The sequence below is a fragment of the Anguilla rostrata genome, chromosome 15, assembly GCF_018555375.3.
Source record: "Anguilla rostrata isolate EN2019 chromosome 15, ASM1855537v3, whole genome shotgun sequence".
Lineage (NCBI taxonomy): Eukaryota > Metazoa > Chordata > Actinopteri > Anguilliformes > Anguillidae > Anguilla > Anguilla rostrata.
The window spans coordinates 11275465-11294147 of NC_057947.1; the positions used below are offsets into that span (position 1 = coordinate 11275465).

The 18683-nt window shown below is 55.5% G+C and overlaps 1 protein-coding gene across 1 annotated transcript in view; it reads right to left on the minus strand.

The window, feature by feature from the left end:
• The window catches only part of hdac4 (histone deacetylase 4), an 80272-nt gene that overhangs the window by 19879 nt on the left and 41710 nt on the right, over positions 1 to 18683 (minus strand). Inside the window, exons 11-20 of the mRNA XM_064311539.1 lie at positions 18276 to 18405; positions 17762 to 17932; positions 17250 to 17443; positions 14566 to 14668; positions 13934 to 13980; positions 9557 to 9664; positions 7550 to 7605; positions 6988 to 7075; positions 5643 to 5762; positions 5363 to 5460 (exon numbers count right to left, since the gene is read on the minus strand). Of these exons, the coding sequence (XP_064167609.1) occupies positions 5363 to 5460; positions 5643 to 5762; positions 6988 to 7075; positions 7550 to 7605; positions 9557 to 9664; positions 13934 to 13980; positions 14566 to 14668; positions 17250 to 17443; positions 17762 to 17932; positions 18276 to 18405 (1115 nt within the window). The remainder of the gene's footprint in view (positions 1 to 5362; positions 5461 to 5642; positions 5763 to 6987; positions 7076 to 7549; positions 7606 to 9556; positions 9665 to 13933; positions 13981 to 14565; positions 14669 to 17249; positions 17444 to 17761; positions 17933 to 18275; positions 18406 to 18683) is intronic.

An 18683-nucleotide genomic window follows, 5' to 3' on the forward strand; every position in this document is an offset into this window, starting at 1 on the left:
CTAACAGCTCACAGAGTAGCACACCGCAGCTAACAGCTCACAGAGTAGCACACCGCAGCTAACAGCTCACAGAGTAGCACACTGTGGCTAACAGCTCACAGAGTAGCACACTGTGGCTAACAGCTCACAGAGTAGCACACTGTGGCTAACAGCTCACAGAGTAGCACACCGCAGCTAACAGCTCACAGAGTAGCACACTGTGGCTAACAGCTCACAGAGTAGCACACCGCGGCTAACAGCTCACAGAGTAGCACACTGTGGCTAACAGCTCACAGAGTAGCACACTGCGGCTAACAGCTCACAGAGTAGCTGCTGGCCCTCACTGCTTTCCCAAGGGAGGGTTATGTTCATTTGAAATCCATTTAACCTGGACAGTAATCTCTACTTCAAGTGCATCCACACACACAGACACATACACACTCTCTCTCTTTCTCACACACACACACACACTCTCTCTCTCTCTGTCACACACACACACACACACACACACACACTCTCTCTCCCTCTCTCACACACACTCTCTCTCTCACACTCCCTCTCTCACACACACACACACTCTCTCTCCCTCTATCACACACTCTCTCTCTCTCTATCTCACATACACACACACACACACACTCTCTCTCTCTATCTCACACACACACACACACACACACACACACTCACTCTCTCTCTCTCTATCTCACATACACACACACACACACACACTCTCTCTCTATCTCACACACACACACACACACACACACACACTCTCTCTCTCCATCTCTCACACACACACACACTCTCTCTCTCCCTCTCTCACACACACACACACACACACACACACTCTCTCTCACACACACACGCACACACACACACACACAGATCCCACCCTTCGTCTCGGCCTACCTGCTTCCCCCCGTAGAGCCCTGCGTTGGTCTCAGCCCTTGATCTAAGTGTGATGAATGAAACCCATGCGCTGGAGAGAGGACCCAGGCCTGGACCTCATAAAGGGGGAGATTTCAGCACGGCCTGCCCAGGACCTCAGGCTATCGCCCGCGTACAGTCAGCCTCGTCCCACCTGCCCTTTGACCTCTCAGGTTTAGCGTCTTCAAATGCGACCTTTATCTGAGGCTTAGGGGCTAAGAGGCAATCACGAGCACGGCCCCATAGAGCACTCAACACCCGCACAAGCTCACGTCCTCTCCAACATGAAAGATCCCAGAACTTTGCAGGTAGTCCATCAACGGGTACCGTAGGTGGCGGTAAAAACAAGCAGGGAACGCCAGAGACAAACCCACTCCCCCGAACAAGCCGCCAAAGGCGGGGGGGGGGGGGGGGGGGCTTGGACAGGGGACAGCTCTTTGAACTGGAAACAAAACAAAAACAAAAAAAATTCATCCTTTGACTGTCGGATTATTTACCAAGCAAACAAACACAAATTTAGCCCAGGTTCCCGTAAAACACGGTCACATTTCAAGAAGTTTCAAAAAATAAAAAAAATTACAAGGCAAAACAGCATTGCAGTAGCTGTTGATTTTAGAAGGAAAGTTGACAATACAATAGCCGTTAATTTTCTCCGCTGTTTGTCAAACAGAGTTCACCAGTCTAAAGAGCTGTGCCCTACGCCTTGTGTTTAGCCTTCTCTCTTCGTGAAAGGCAGCGTCTCGGAGAGAGAGAGAGAGAGAGGCCGAACCGTAGCTTGCCTTCGTCGCGTTTTCCTCTCGGCTGACGGAGAAGCCAGAGGAACCGAGCGGCTCGGCACGCACGCGCTCAGAGCAGCGACTCTCCAGAGCAGGCCGTCCCTCCGTCTCCCCTCCGTGTCTTTACAGCGGGGCGGGGGGGGACGGCCAGAAGCCGCTCGGGGACCCCGGCCGGCTCGGGACAGGGGTGTGGAGCCGGCTCCGGAGCTCGGCAGGGAGGCTTTTTTGGAAAGACGAAAGGTCTCACGAGCTTTCGACGATGCCACTCTAGATGAAGACTTCCGCGATTTCAGGAGGGAGGGACGGTCCCGCCCACGGCCGCTCGAAGTCAAGGCCCCGCTGCGGATCTCCAGCGGCGAAACGTCAGGGAGCGCATGAGGAACCCTCTCTTTCCGCGAACTCCTTCCCCTGGCGGGCTCCGCCCACCCCGCCACCCCTCACTTCGCAGGCCCCGGCGGCCTCGGGGGAGGGCGGGTCATGTTTTCGGCGCGCAAAGCGGAGGCCAAGGAGGGCGGGGCCCGGCCGGGGCTCGCGAGCGCCAGTTAGCAACAACCGCCACGGATCGTCCCTCCGCCGGACCGAGGGTAATCGTGGGAGCCGAAATCGGAGCGAGCGACCGCGAGGCAGCCCCCCCCGTCCTCGCCAGCCTCGAAAAAACGTCCCGCCACGAAAAGGGTTAACGGCAGCCGAGGCTATCCGTCAGACTCAAAGGCTTTTCCAACGGTCCCCCCCCCCGAAAAAAGCATGTGGAAAAGGGGGAAGACGGAAACACTTCAAAGCCCTGTCATCTGGCCCAGCGGAGGGCTGGTCCGAATTAAGCCCGGCTCTCCTCTCTGGTTCCAAGTTCACGGTGAGAGTGCGCGCGCGGGGGCTTCTGGTTTTCATTACAGCCAATTTTCTTATCTTTTTTTCCTGCTCCCTCCATCTCAGGCTTGATCCCCTGCAAATGCAACGTGGCACCGGCCCGGGCCTCAATAACAAGGTGCAGCCAGCGAGACACGCAGCGACACGCAGGAGAGAGGAGGGAGAGAGAGAGGGAGAGAGAGGAGAGGGAGAGAGGGAGGAGAGGGGAGGGAGAGAGGAGGGGAGAGAGGAGAGGGAGGGAGAGAGGAGAGGGAGAGGAGAGGGAGGAGAGGAGAGGGAGGAGGGAGAGAGGAGAGGGAGAGGAGAGAGGGAGGAGAGAGGAGGAGAGGAGGGGAGGGAGGGGAGAGAGAGGGAGGAGGGAGGAGGGAGAGAGAGGGAGAGGAGAGGGAGGAGAGGAGAGAGGGAGAGGAGAGAGGAGAGAGAGGAGAGAGAGGGAGAGAGGAGGAGAGAGGAGAGGAGGGAGGGAGGAGAGGGAGAGGAGAGAGGAGAAGAGAGAGGAGAGAAGGAGGAGAGAGGGAGTAGAGGAAGGAAGAGGAAAAGAGAGTGTTGAAAAATAGGGAGAATGAGTGAGAGAAAACAACAGCGGATTATTATTTCATTTTCTCAAATTCTAGCTTTCAAGGTGCGAGTGCTTGTGTGAGTGGGTGAATGTGGGTGTGTGTGCACATGCAAGGGTGTGTGTGTGTAAGAGAAAGAGAGTGCAGAGACAGAGAGTACAGAGAGAGAGAGAGAGAGAGAGGGAGAGAGAGGGAGAGTGGGGGTAATCACAGAGGATGCAGACGGTATGTGAGTGATTTGCCCTCCTGCCCTGCTGCCCCGGGGGCTGTAAATCGCAGGGCAGAGAGGCATCGCTGCTCGCAGGGAATGATGGGAAGGAGGTGGTGCTAGACTGGGACGCGGTGCCGGCCAGGTCCCCCCCCCCACCCCCCACCCCACCCTCCCTTCAGAGTCGGGACGAGCCGTATTTCACCCTGGCAGTCCCCAGGGAGGGAGGGTGCGTGCCTCCGATACCTCACCCCGTGTTCGGGAGCGGTCTTCAAAGGCCTGGGGCCGCTGGTGTGATGTGTGTGTCCGCCCCACGCTCCTCACCCCCCCCCCCCCCGTGACTGGGAGAGCCGCAGGTTCACCTGCTGCCGTGCACGGGCCAGTCCCCTCGAACCCCACGCTCCTATTCCCCCCTTCGTCAAATTTTACGGCCTCTGCTCAGCCGCGGCAAAACCTGCTGCCCTTTCCCCGCTAAGATACGTGTTCAAGTTCTAATTCGGCTGCGTCGACGGCCGCCATTGGCCTGCCGCTATCGATGGCGAGTAAGCGCGGCTTTTCTGGAAGGAGACGTGCGGCAAATCAAACAACGCAACAATGCCACCGCGAGGGGACCACCAGAATCACCGAAAACGCGCGCATGAGAGATCGCTCAACTGGAGTTGCGCTAAGCAACGGCAAAGCGCTGAGCCAACGCGCAAGCCAGAGTGAGGAGTCAGCGCCGCGCACAGGTGGCAACCACGTAAATTTATTAAAGAAGTAATCCTCAAAAAACGAACGTAGATTTAATGAAATAAAGAGGAAATGAAACGTTGTGTTTTAGTGGGGTTCAGGGGGGGCCACTGTATGAATTATGCACCTGATATGCAGGCTGAAGTACCAGAAGGTGTGGCTACCGTGTGCGGGGGCCAGGGGCCAGGGGCCGGGGGCCAGGGGGCCAGCGCAGTTCCCCAAACGGCCCAGAGGGTCCGCGCGGCGGGGTTCGAAGGGATCGCACCCCAGCTGGTCCCGCTTAAGACCCGTGAGGGGCGTTTATCCGGGACATGCTCTGCTTTTGGGGAGATTTATGACGGCCGCGCACCGAGAGGGGTGTCCTCCCCGTTCCGTCTGGGGGGGGGACGTTAATCTGGTACCTGCCTGAAAGGGGCTGGTGCACACGCCTCTCTTCAAAGCACACCGGGGGAACCGTGTCGAATCGCCCCCCACCGTCCCGCTCGGGCCGAGGAGGAGGGGAGGAGGGGGGGGGGGGTCGGAGGGGGTACAGCGTTATTAACAGGTCCAGAATTCGGCGGCCAGACGGGCGAGGATAATGGAGTTCAGCTCCCCCCTGGCGGCCCATGAAAGCCGGCCTCCCCGACAGAGGTGCCGAAAAAGGGCGGGGCGGGAGCGCACGCCTGCGGCCTATCGGCTACGAGGCCTCGCTGTCTCCCCGTTCCGTCCTCAGGTGCGGATAAACGTTTAAAATCTCTGTGAAACAGGCTTGCAGAACAGCTCTTCACACGCTTTCAGACAGGCTGGGGCTCTCGGTGTTGAGAGGGAGGAGCGTGCCTGGTGTTAAATGTGCCGGGTGAACACGCGCAGCGGAGCCCTCGCTGTAGGACAGCTGCTCCCACTCCCTACGCAGAGACAGGGCTCTTTGAGAAACTGCGCTCTCCTGGCTCTCTATGGGAGCCGAAATGGCGATACAGCCGTAGATACAACTCGTGCTAAGACGCTACAGCCAGAACAGAACCAGATTTTCTCATAATTTGTTATACTTTCAGATTTTGTCGAAACGCTATCATAAGAATTAAAAGCATGAAAGGTTGCTTCCAGAGCCTGACTCTGTAAGGTGTTCAGCTTACATCCTCAGGTTGGTGAAACACAATAGTCCCTATATTGCCAAATTTCCCCTCCAGAACAGACCCAATAACAGACTGGCGCTCCTCTCTCTGTTCACCTGCACGCTCAAGTCCAGGAATGCCAGCCAGGGGATGCAGTGACCCCCCCCCCCTTACCCCCCCTCTGGTTAACCCCTAATCCTCTGTGTTTTGGGGGAGCCGAGGGGATCTTACCTGAAAGCTGCCAGGTACTCCGCGTCTCCCATGGGGGGGTCCAGACCCCCGGTGAAGGCCATGTTCACAGTGAAACCCACACCTGGCCCGCTGCCCACCTGCAGAGAAAAAGGGAGGGGGAGGGGCTTAGCGAGCTGTCAGTCAAAGCACACCCACTGGCTATAAGCATCACTGTTACATTATTTATTATCTTTATTCATACAGTAGATAAGAATTACAACATTCACAGTACTACAATTAAAGTACTACGCCTTCCCACGCTACCACGCCGACCGCTCACCTCGTCCGGAGCGCCGCTGCCGGGGAAGAAGTTCCCGTCGTCGTAGCGATGGAGCGACAGGTACAGGACGTTGGGGTCCCCGTAAAAGGCCTGCTGGGTTCCGTTGCCGTGGTGAACGTCCTGCGAGAAAGAGCGGACAGGAAATGAGGTCACAGAGGTATTGTCTGTAGGTGTGTGTCTTCATCACGGTCAGGGCATTCAAAGCCATACGGCAAGCAGTCAGAAATACCGTTAGGAAGGAGCTCAAATAAACATGGTGCATGAATTTAACGCAAGTTCTGTTTGAATAATGCAAACAAATAATGTTTCATTCGTCATACCAGAAAATAAACAAACAAAAATTACATTAAGTCATCTCCTATATTTGACTCTTTGGAAGTCTATAAAATGGTAAAATAACAAAATTGCTTTTTGAGTGACCGTTTGTACAATGTCCTTCAGACAGGAGGAAATTAAAATTATTTCAAAGGCGCAGGAAATGACATCATTGCAGAGGTACCCGACTGTACCCAACACCATGTCATCACTTCCCCGCTACAGTGAGTCCTCACTGGCTAATTCTGCAGCTCTCTGACTATTGCATTATGGGTAGTGACAAAAATTAAAATAAACTACGTACACCAGAAATGATCTTTACAGGTGTGTAGGAGAAGCAATAGCTAAAATGATTCACATGAGGATTTACATGAACCCATACAATCCACTTGAAAATGTTTTTATTTTTTTCAAATATTTCAGTGGGCAGGAATCCCTGAAACTTTCTCCTACAGTGATGGAACACAGCCAATAGACAGCTGAACATCTTTATGATTGACAGCTCTTTGATGCTGTTTTGGTGCATCGTCAATGAGCTGTCAATCACTTGTTTGAACAAATCAAAACGTTTTGCCCTCTGAAGCAGAAACGCAGTGCCCGGTCCACAGCAGTAAGGTTCTGGTGTGTCAGGCAGTTTGCCCATCTTTGGCACTGTGGCCCAGTGTATTTAAAGGAGGCTGTTACCACCATTAATCTCACTGTGTCGAAAGCGTGTTCTCTTCTGATGGCTCCCCCCTTCCCCAGTCACCCACCCAGCGTCCCCCCTACCCCACTCACCCACCCACACACCCACCCAGAACGCCCCCTTGCCCCAATCACCCACCCAGCGTCCCCCTACCCTACTCACCCACCCAGCACCCACCGTCTCCACCCTCTCACCCACCCAGCGTCCCCCCTACCCTACTCACCCACCCAGCACCCACCGTCTCCACCCTCTCACCCACCCAGCGTCCCCCCTACCCTACTCACCCACCCAGCACCCACCATCTCCACCCTCTCACCCACCCAGCGTCCCCCCTACCCTACTCACCCAGTCCAGGATGAGGATCTTGCTGACGTTGAGCCGGTGCTGCAGGAGCTTGGCAGCGATGGCCACGGAGTTGAAGTAGCAGAAGCCCCTGCAATTGGACAGCGGTCAGAGAGAGGAGGCGGGAACACAGCAGGAGAGGCAGGATCAGCTGCCACACCGTCCACGATGGCAAAGACAACATTTTACAGACCGCATCGTCCTCTAAAGTTTCACATACACAAACACACACTTATACACACACACGTGCACACACACACACACACACTCTCTCACTCTCACACACACTCTCACACACACACACAATCACACACACACGCACACACACACACGCACACACACACACGCAGGCACACTCACTCACACACACACACACACACACACACTCGCGCACACACACGCACACGCACACACGCGCACACACACACACACTCTCACTCTCACACACACACACACACACACACACACACACACTCACACTCACACGCACACACACGCACACACACACACACACACACACACACACACACACACACGCACACACACACACGCACGCTGGACTCACATTGGAGTGCTCTCCTCCGCGTGGTGTCCAGGGGGCCGTACCACAGCGAAGCCGTTCTGCGGGACACGAGAAGGCCACAGCACAGTTACCCACAATACCCCTCACCAAGTCAGGTGCACGCAGGCACCCTCGAGAGACTCTCACGCAACCCCCTTCCCAAAAAAAACCCCCAAAAAAACACATTTTTAAATTCCACCCCCGGCAGTGGGGGCAGGGGCAGGCTGGGGAGGGATTTCGAGGGCAGCGCTGACACAGGGGCCGCTGAGACCCTCCCCCTGTTTGCACAAGCACTTACAGTGCGCTGGGACTCCCATTCTAACGGTGTTGTGGCAGCTGCTCCAGGTTATTAACCTACCTTGCTTCAGAGGATATTATTTTAGCAGGGGAGAGAGAGCCCCAGATTCTATCTGAAAATCGTTAGCGGCGCCTTTTTAAAAAAGCTCAGAACCCCCCCCCCCCCCGCCCGCAAATCGCCAGGGAGACGAGCAGGTCGGGCCGAACGGGGTTTCCCCCGGTCCCCCGCAGCGATGACCTTTACCACGGGACGCTCGTGAGGGGGAGGGTCCCGTCGTCACGGCGTACCTGTGGGAGTTCGGGTGGTCCCCGAGCCGCCTGGCCCCTTTTCCAAACGGCTGAACCGCGGTTGTGGGACGTCACAAAGTCACTGTGGTGTGGGCAGGTGCCCGTGATCCACTGTGACATCACCTCCGCAGACGTAAACACAAAACAAGCGGCCCGAAAAGCCCCCAGAGCTACCGCCCTGATAGACGCGCAGCGACGCTGGTCTGTAGCCCCTTCACGCACGCCCCCTAGTGGCCAGGATGCCATTGTCCTGAGATTGTTCTGACATTCAGTGCTCCTGCAACCAAACTATGAGTGGAAACCACAAACTCTGTGCTCTCGCTTTCTTAGTAGACAACACACAACTATTTTAAGCTGATTCTGGTTTGATTGATAAGTATTTTATCCAATAGAGGACAGCACAGGCTTTCCAGCGGTGGACTGTATGGCACGTTTCATTGCAAGTTTTCGGCAGGCAGCTTGGTGGAAGGTGTGGTATTTGGTGGTTAGCGGACCGGGAGGGGTCCCCAGTGTGGGGGTTCACGTACCCTCCCACCTCCCAAACACCTCCAGAGACACACAGGACGGTGGGAGCTGGGCAGCACGAGGCCAATCAGCAAACCAGCGGACATTAGTCACATGACCTGGGTGCCAGTCACACGACCACGTGACCGGGACTCCAGTCTGCATATTTAACACGTTGCGACTTGATTGGCAGAGAGGGAAATGAACTGAAAATTGCTGTGGACTTACAGTCCCAAGACTGGTTACTTCACAGTGACCAGTGAGATGATGGTACATGACTGGAGCAAATGCCTGCAGAAACAGTGGCCCACAGGACCTGGAGCTGAGTAGCTCTAGTGTAGACTATGAAAACACACCACACAATATACCAGTCAAGAGCTGCATGAATGACTCTACAGCAAATATGAAGTGGTTTCGGAGGGAAAAATCAAAGGAACGAGTCTTGATGAGCTGTACTCTCAAATTACCAACTTGGCTCGCGACTTCCCCATTGTTACTCAAGACCTGACTTGAGACTCGCTTCTGACTTCCAAAACTGTGCCTCTGTCCGACATCCCTCCCACATCTCTTAATTATAGCCTGAGATGGAAACCCTCAGGGTCTGTAGGGGGCGTAGATTAGGCCGTTTCCCTCATGTGTACCTGACTGCAGACAGACAGGGAACTCACACTGACCATTAACAGGGCCCAAAGCCTTCAAACCTCGACTCTCAACGGTAACTTCTAGCAAAAACGTTTCCCTCAAGCTTTGAACCGTGAAATTACGGAAATAAAAACTTATTTTTGTATTTTCATTGGCAAAAGGACAAGAACCTGCTCAGGGTTGTGGGTCTATTAGGAGCAGAGGAGGAGGGATGGGCTGAGAGTAGGCAGAGGAGGAGGAGGAGAGTGGAAAGGAAAGTGAGGAAGAGCATGGGCTGACCTTCAGCTCTCCGGACGCGACCTTGAAGACGAGCTCGATGACCGAGCCGACGGCCAGACGGGCGGCGCTGGAGGAGTGGACCTCGTTCCAGATGGTGTCACTGTCAACCTGCGGGAGCACACACACACGCATTAAACACACACACATATACATGTTAAACACACCCCAGCCAATGACAGGGAGGAGGACGTTAGGGCAGAAGAATGCTGGGGAATTGTTCATGAGGCTCCTCACTGTCACTGTGGTCCTACAGTGCATTTTCACTTCCTTTTTTCAGGTTTCCAGCACGAGAAACCCACAAATGTCTAAAGAATGAGAGCAGTGTGTGTGTGTGTGTGTGTGTGCGTGTGTGTGTGTTGTGTGTGTGTGTGTGTGTGTGTGTATGTGTGTGTGTGTGTGTGTGTGTGCGTGTGGGTGCCTGTGTGTGTGTATGTGCGTGTGTGTCTGGCATGGTTGCAGAGGTATCCATTCTCACTGTGTGCCAGGTAATTGTGTGGCAGTTAAGAGCGTGTCTCCTCACACACACACACACACACACACACACACACACACACACACACACACACACACACACACACACACACAATGCCAGCACAAAGCCCCTCTGTACTGCAGGCTGTTCGCAGGCCAGGCTTTGGTGCTAAACGGGCAGATAAACAAACCCCATAAAGACAGACTGTCTGCGCTACGGGCTCCTAACGGCGCATGACACGAACCAATCACCTCACACACATCGGACTACTGACTTCTGCACACACACACACACTCACACTCACACTCACACACACACTCACTCACACACTCACACACACACACACACTCACACACACACACACTCACACTCACACACACTCACACACACACACACACACACGCACACGCACACGCACACGCACACGCACAAACACACACTCACACACATACACACACTCACTCACACACGCACACTCACTCACACACACACACACACAAACACTCACACTCATACACTAACACACACACACATACACACACACACTCACACACTCACACATACACACACACACACACACACACACGTACACACGTACACACGCACGCACACGCACACGCACACGCACACGCACACGCACACACACGCACAAACACACACTCACACACACTCACACACACACACACACACATACACACACTCACACTCACACACACACACACACACACACACACACACACACACACACACACACACACACACACACACTCACTCACACACACACACACACACAAACACACACTCACTCACTCACTCACACACACGCACCCCATGCCCTGCCTATCCACAGATCAGGAGTCGGACAGAAAGGCCGATAAGGGGAAAGAGCTTTGGAAGGCTCCTGGCTGCCCCCACGCCTGTTTGCTGGGTAAACTCAGGGACCTGCTCGGCCCTAAGGGAACACACAAGGGGCATGCTGGGAGTTTGCTCCAGGCATTTGTTCCTCACATGAAGCACAAACACTCGCGCGCGAGAAGCTGGGGAGGAGCAGGACTCCAGGCGTGGGATTCACACAGCGGCCGAAGACAGAGTGCAGCCATTCACCGGGTACCTGCGCGCTAGGGCTCCTTATGACTGGACATGCCTGACCCCCCCCCCCGACCCCCCCCCCCCCCCCCCCGGGTACCTGCGCGCTAGGGCTCCTTATGACTGGACATGCCTGCCCCCCCCCGACCCCGACCCCCCCCCCCCCCCCCGGGTACCTGCGCGTTAGGGCTCCTCATGACTGGACATGCCTTCCCCCCCCGACCCCCCCCCCCTGGGTACCTGCGCGTTAGGGCTCCTTATGACTGGACATGCCTGCCCCCCCCCCTGACCCTGACCCCCCCCCCCCCCCCTCCCCGGGTACCAGCGCCTTAGGGTTCCTCATGACTGGACATGCCTGCCCCCCAAGCCGAAATGAGCACTACGGCTGACCCCCCCCCCCCCCCCCCCCCAGCAGGAAAGCGTGTGCACAGCCTGTAGCAGGTAGTGTGTACTGGGTAGCGTTTACCTGCTAGACCAGAAGAGTGTGTGTGTGTGTGTGTATGTGTGTGTGTGTGTATGTGTGTGTGTGAGTGTGTGTGTGTAGCGTGAAGCATGTAGCGTGTAGCAGTTCAGAAGGAGAGCGTGTGTACAGCGTGTAGCATGTAGCACGTAGCGGCTTCGCATCCAATATAAAGGCTGTTCGACACACACAGACTCTGACACTTTCTAGACGTTTGTTCTCCTTGGCGTTTTATCTTTTTTTTCTTTGAACGAGTGGCTGGGTTAAGCAGCGGGCTCCACACGCCGGTAAAACCCGGACGAGGTCTCGCCATCGGGCTACAGCGAGCGACTCGGGCTTGGGGGCGACATAGCTCAGGAGGCAAGAGCGGTTGTCTGGCAGTCGGAGGGTTGCCGGTTCGATCCCCCCGCCCTGGGTATGTCGAAGTGTCCCTGAGCATGACACCTAACCCCTAACTGCTCTGGCGAATGCGAGGTATCAGTTGTAAAGCGCTTTGGATAAAAGCGCTGTATAAATGCAGTCCATTTTACCATTTAAAGCAAGCGGACCCCGCAGCTCTATGTCGGTCGGTGAGTCATGTTTCTGCGAATCCTGGCGGTGACCGTTCTCGTTTTCAGCCCCGCGAAACCCGGGCCCTTTCCTCGCGGACCGCGGGCGCCCCCCACTGCACGGAGACGCGCCCCTTTTAAGAGCGGGACGCTCGGCCCCTGTTCCGCCGCGGACGCGTCCCCCTGGGCGCGTGCGTGCATCAGCTCGGAATCGCCGCGTCCGCGACGGCGGCGCTCTCACGCGTGAGAGAGAGAGAGATATTCCGGGGCTTTCCTAAAAGCCCATCCTCGGCTCGTCAGGGACGGGGGGATTTACATCACAGGCAGCAGGAAAATGAGGAACGATTCAAACAGCACGAAACAGCTGGTAACTGACAAAATAAAACAAAACAAAACAAAACAAAACAAAAAACAGCTAGAACTAGAGTGTTGCTGGGTTACTTGTAATGTTTTAGAAGGCTAGAGGCCCCCTGACCCCATCCCCCCCCTCCCCTCCACTCTGAATACATTTTCTCTTGTAATTTATGAATTTTACTTCCAATGGCACGACTTGCTCAAGGGCAAGCGTTGGGCGTTTCATGTTGGGCCAAGAATGACTTTGTCTGGACGTACGAGGCTGTGGAGCGTTTACAATACAGAACTGAGAGAGAGAGAGGGAGGGAGGGAGAGAGAAAGAGAGAGGGAGCGAGAGAGAAAGAGAGAGAGGGAGAGAGTGAGAGAGAGAGAGAGAGAGAGAGAGAGGGAGCGAGAGAGAAAGAGAGAGAGGGAGAGAGTGAGAGAGAGATACAGAGAGAGAGAGAGAGCGGGGGAGAGAGAGGGAAGGTAGAGCGGAGCGTGTTGGAATGAGTAACTGCAGTTTACTCTCGCTGTGACAGGCTCATTTCAGAATGGAGGCTCTGTATTGTGAGTCAGGAAGACAACAATTTACTTCCATTTCCATAAAAGAGTCCAGAACCCCTCTGCAGTTCCCACACACACACAGCCACACACTCTCTCTCTCTCACACACACACACTCTCTCTCTCTCTCACACACACACACACACACTCTCTCTCTCTCTCTCACACACACACACACACACACTCTCTCTGTCACACACACACACACACTCTCTCTCTCACACACACACACACACTCTCTCTCTCTCTCACACACACACACACACACTCTCTCTCTCACACACACACTTGCACAGACAGACACACACACTTCCTCTGGGCTTGAGACAGGCATGCGCAGACAGGTGGAGTCCTCTAAGGTTACCCAGCTTTCCTCAGACTGGTTCTCTGGAGTCATGTAGTGTGTTAAAATCACTGCGCTTCACATCCAGGCGTTTGTTCACAGCTTTACCCTGAAATCCAGCAGGAGGCGCTAACGCTCCCGCGAACCAGAGCCGCCGACCCTGCCGCTACCTGCAGACCCGAGCAGGCCTCTGCGAGGAGCCCGACACCACAAACCCCCCCCACCGCCCGCCGCTCCCCAAACCGTTACCAGTGTTACCAGCGTTACCGTTGCCGCGCGCCGCGATGGGGGCGCTCGACGTGGGTAACGACCACACGGAAAACCCCCGCCGTCCAGATACGCCCCCCCCCTCCCCCCCTCCCCCCTCCCCACAACCACCACATCCCCACCCCCAACGCACCGGCACACAAGCTTGTTTATAGAAAACATCTGGACACAATTACTCGCTCCACAGAAAGCAAAGCAACAGTTTTTGTTGCGCTGGAACACGGAATGGGGGTTGGGGGGGGGGGTGACTGGAGAACAAACAGAACATTATTTACACACGAAAAAAGAGGGGAGCGCACTTACCCCCACACCGCCACAGGGTAGCCGCACAAACATGGGTGTTACTGAGCCTGTGGAGGAGAGAGAGGGACAGGACGTTACGGGGGGGGGGGGGGGGGGGCACCCTAAAATCGCTCTGACCCCTGGGTCTCCCACATTACAGACGGCCCCCCCCGAAATACCACTGACTATTACAGTATTTCGCAGAAACCCCATTCATGTAGGTACGTAAAGCTTAGTGTAGAGGTGCACCTTGAGTTAAGCAAAAGGGTCATCTCATCCTAAAATTAAATCTTGGAACATATTATATACTGATAATGTCACTGTTTCAATATTTCATTTCAAATCCAATGTGCTGAAGTACAGAGCCAAAAAAACTAAAATTGTGTCGCTGTCCAAACACCTATGGACTGCGCTCCACATATCAAACCGGGACTCGGATCCAAGCCGGAACATTCCTCACGGTGCGCTTTCACCATAACTGTAAAGTCAAGGGCAGACTGTTTCTGCAGAACTGGACCGAATTATTGTTCACGTTGCAGCCGTGCATTTCCAGCCCAAAGGGCAGGACTGCGCTGGAGCCAGGCCCTGCAGATCTCCTGTTAAATGGAAGCCGTGAGCATTAGCTTTAGCGTTAGCGCGTGGGGGGAACTCACAGTCCAGTTTCTGCCGCAGGGGGTTGGTGCCGTACAGCAGGACGTGGGCCTCGGAGTGGACCGTCTGCAGCTCCTCCAGGGTGGCCTTCCTCCCGCGGATACACTGCAGGGACACGGCAGAGAGGAGCGTCACGCTACGCCCTTTACCTGAAACCCCAACACCACCTGTTACCAACACCAACTACGCCCTTTACCTGAAACACCAACTACGCCCTTTACCTGAAACCCCAACACCACCTGTTACCAAGAGCACCAACTACGCCCATTACCTGAAACCCCAACTACGCCCTTTACCTGAAACCCCAACACCACCTGTTACCAACACCAACTACGCCCTTTACCTGAAACCCCAACTACGCCCTTTACCTGAAACCCCAACACCACCTGTTACCAACACCAACTACGCCCTTTACCTGAAACCCCAACTACGCCCTTTACCTGAAACCCCAACACCACCTGTTACCAACACCAACTACGCCCTTACCTGAAACCCCAACTACGCCCTTTACCTGAAACCCCAACACCACCTGTTACCAACACCAACTACGCCCTTTACCTGAAACCCCAACTACGCCCTTTACCTGAAACCCCAACTACGCCCTTTACCTGAAACCCCAACACCACCTGTTACCAACACCAACTACGCCCTTTACCTGAAACCCCAACTACGCCCTTTACCTGAAACCCCAACTACGCCCTTTACCTGAAACCCCAACTACGCCCTTTACCTGAAACCCCAACACCACCTGTTACCAACACCAACTACGCCCTTTACCTGAAACCCCAACTACGCCCTTTACCTGAAACCCCAACTACGCCCTTTACCTGAAACCCAACTACGCCCTTTACCTAAAACCCCAACTACGCCCTTTACCTGAAACCCCAACTACGCCCTTTACCTGAAACCCCAACTACACGCTTATACCAAACCCCCACTACACGCTTTAACAAAAACACCAACTACCCGCTTTACCTAAAACACCAACTACACGCTTTACCAAAACCTCCAACACCACCCTGTACCAAAAATCCCAACACCACCCTGTACCAATAACCCCCACTACACGCTTTACCAATAACCCCCACTACACGCTTTACCTGAAACCCCAACTACACCCTTTACCTGAAACCTCAACTACACCCTTTACCTAAAACCCCAACTACACGCTTTACCTGAAACCCCAACTACACGCTTTACCTGAAACCCCAACTACACGCTTTACCAAAACCTCCAACACCACCCTGTACCAAAACTCCCACTACACGCTTTACTAATAAACCCCACTACACGCTTTCCCAATAACGCCCACTACACGCTTTAACAAAAACACCAACTGCACCCTTCACCTAAAACCACAACTACACACTTCACCAAAAATCATTTACCTTAAACCCAACTAAATCCTTTACCAAAAACGTCAAATTACATGCTTTACCAATGACCCCAACTGCACCCTTCACATATCACCTGCACTACACCACTGACCATTTTTCCCAGCCCAGCCCAGCCCCGCCCCCGCGTCTCTGTACTCCCCCCCAGGCCCAGCAGGCCCGGAGCTGCAGACTCCAGCCCAGACCCCCGCCCGCAGCCGCGCGGAGCGGAGAGGAGGGGAGCGCTGATGAAATATTGCCCGTAAAAAGGGTTACTTCCCCCTCCGCTGCCGTTCGGCCAGGCGGCGTGCGTCCGGGCGGAGCAGGGGCTGCTGGGATTAATGGAGCCGCTCCGTGTGCCGGGGGTGGTGACACCTGCAGCCTGTCGCACCACGTTTTAAATTTAACGAGCGCTGCCGGGGGGGGGTGGGGGTGGGGGATGGGGGAGTCAAAACCGCGTTTTCCACAGTCTCCCAGCCACCCCCCCCTCCCCTGTGGCGGATCAGCGGCGTTAGCGAGCACGCGCTAGCGGCATCGCTTTCAGGACTGCAGAGGAGGGGGCCGGACGCGCCCGTTTCACCGTCCCTAAAAAAACAGCCCCCGTGACCCTCCGCCTGGCTGACGCACGGAAGAACGTTCCAGAGAGATCAAATCCCGCGAGGCTGGCCGCGTGACAACGGCTCAATCGCCGAATATCGAGCGAACTCCTCCCAGAGATGGCGGGGCGAACGCAGACAACAGGTGCAAGCTGAGATAAGCGACAGATTTGTCCAATTACTGACCGCTTCTGAGCTCCCTTATCTGACCAAGAGCGGTCCTTTACGACCCTCTGAAGTAAGTGAACGCTTCCTTCTCTGGAATAACGGTTCCCTTCATCTTCATCAAACGCGTCTATAAATACACGTCTTCACAAGCACACGCAGCAGGTCTCGAGCGGCTTAACAGCGCCCTCTGCAGGCCAGAGGAAATTCAGCGTACACATAATTAATGTGAAACTCATGAATCATTCTGAGGAGAAGGCGACAGGAGCACGCACTCAAAGGGACACGAGCGTGAGACTGCTACTGCAAATGAAGACCAAGATCAATGCTCCCCGTCAAAGATAGGCTACACACAAGAAGCAATAACAAAAACACTACAAGAGTGTCCCACCTCTTCACCCGCCCCTACCCAACCTCATCCTCCGCCCCTACCCTCTCATTAACCCCGTCCCTGCTCGCCCCTGCCCTCCCTGCCCCCGCTCGCCCCTGCCCTCCCTCTGCCCTCCCTCTGCCAAACCCCGCCCCGCCCCCTGCCCCGCCCCTCAGAATTACCTCACACTTGCTGCGCAGCCCCGTCTCCTGCAGGCGGGACCAGATGCTCTGGATGCGTCCGGCGTGCTCCGGGTGTGTGTTGGTGTTCCCGCACATGCACTGGTGCTTCTGCATCAGAGTGTCGTACACCAGCCCTGCAGGACGCACGTACACACACACACAGACAGACACACACACACACACAGAGATGAACACAAGCCCGTTAGCGATAGCAGCAGTGATTTACAGTGACGCGCTGCGCTGTGCTGTTGGCCTCTCGGTGCTCAGTCCCTGCAGGGCCAATCAGCACGCAGGACGCAGCAGAGCGCCGTGCTCGAGGACGACTGATTGGTTCTGAGAGAGAGAGGGGCGTTAATCACGGCGACGGGAGGGGCCGAACCGGAGCGCCACGACCCGGCAGGAAATGCGGGAACGGGGGCGGGGTCCTTACCCCCCCCTCCGCTTTCCCGCTCTGCTGCGCGTGTGAAATATTCGGGCGGAAACTTCCAGAAAGCACCAGGCTGAAGCAATACCGGGCAGCTTGGCGTTCCGTAGCAGCTTGGTAAGAGGGGAAACGGGCGAGGCCGCGCCGGAGTCGCAGCGCTTCGCCCCCCCGCTCTCTGAGGCCCGCAGCGAGGCGGCGGCGGGAACGCGGTCGCTGGGGCAGTGACTCGCAGAAACAGACTCAGGAGACGAGTCACGCACTTTAACAACAGGCAGCACGACAAGAGAGAGAGAGAGGGAGCGAGAGAAAGAGAGAGAGAGAGAGAGCGGGGGAGAGAGGGAGCGAGAGGGGTAAGAGGAGATGAGAGAGGGAGACAGGGAGGGAGAGAGAGAGAGAGAGAGGGAGGGAGGGACACAGAGAAGGAGAGGGGTAAGAGGAGATGAGAGAGGGAGACAGGGAGGGAGAGAGAGAGAGAGAGAGAGGGGGAGCAGAGAGAGAGGGAGAGAGGGGTGAAGAGAGAGAGGAAGGAGGCACGACAGGGAGGGAGAGCGGGGAGGGGGGGAGGGCCTGACGGCGATGGGAAGCGGGGCGACGTGGCGGGCCTGCGCGTGGGGAGGTGGCGGCCGGCGAGACGCTGAGAGGGCGTGCGGAGACGGACAGGCCGGCCGCCTCCATGGAGGCCTGGTAGTTCCTCAGCTGGTGAATGCGCTGCTGCTCCAGGAGCAGGGCCTGCTGCTCGAGAGAGAAGAGCAGGGAGAGGGACTCAACACTGTGAACAAACACTCAACACCACATACAAATACTCAACACCACGAACAAACACTCAACACCACATACAAATACTCAACACCACGAACAAACACTCAACACTACTTACATGCACTCAACACCACATACAAATACTCAACACCGCTCACATACACTCAACACCACCCCTCAACACCGCTTACAAACACTCAACACAGTTACAAACACTCAACACCACCCCTCAACACCGCTTACAAACACTC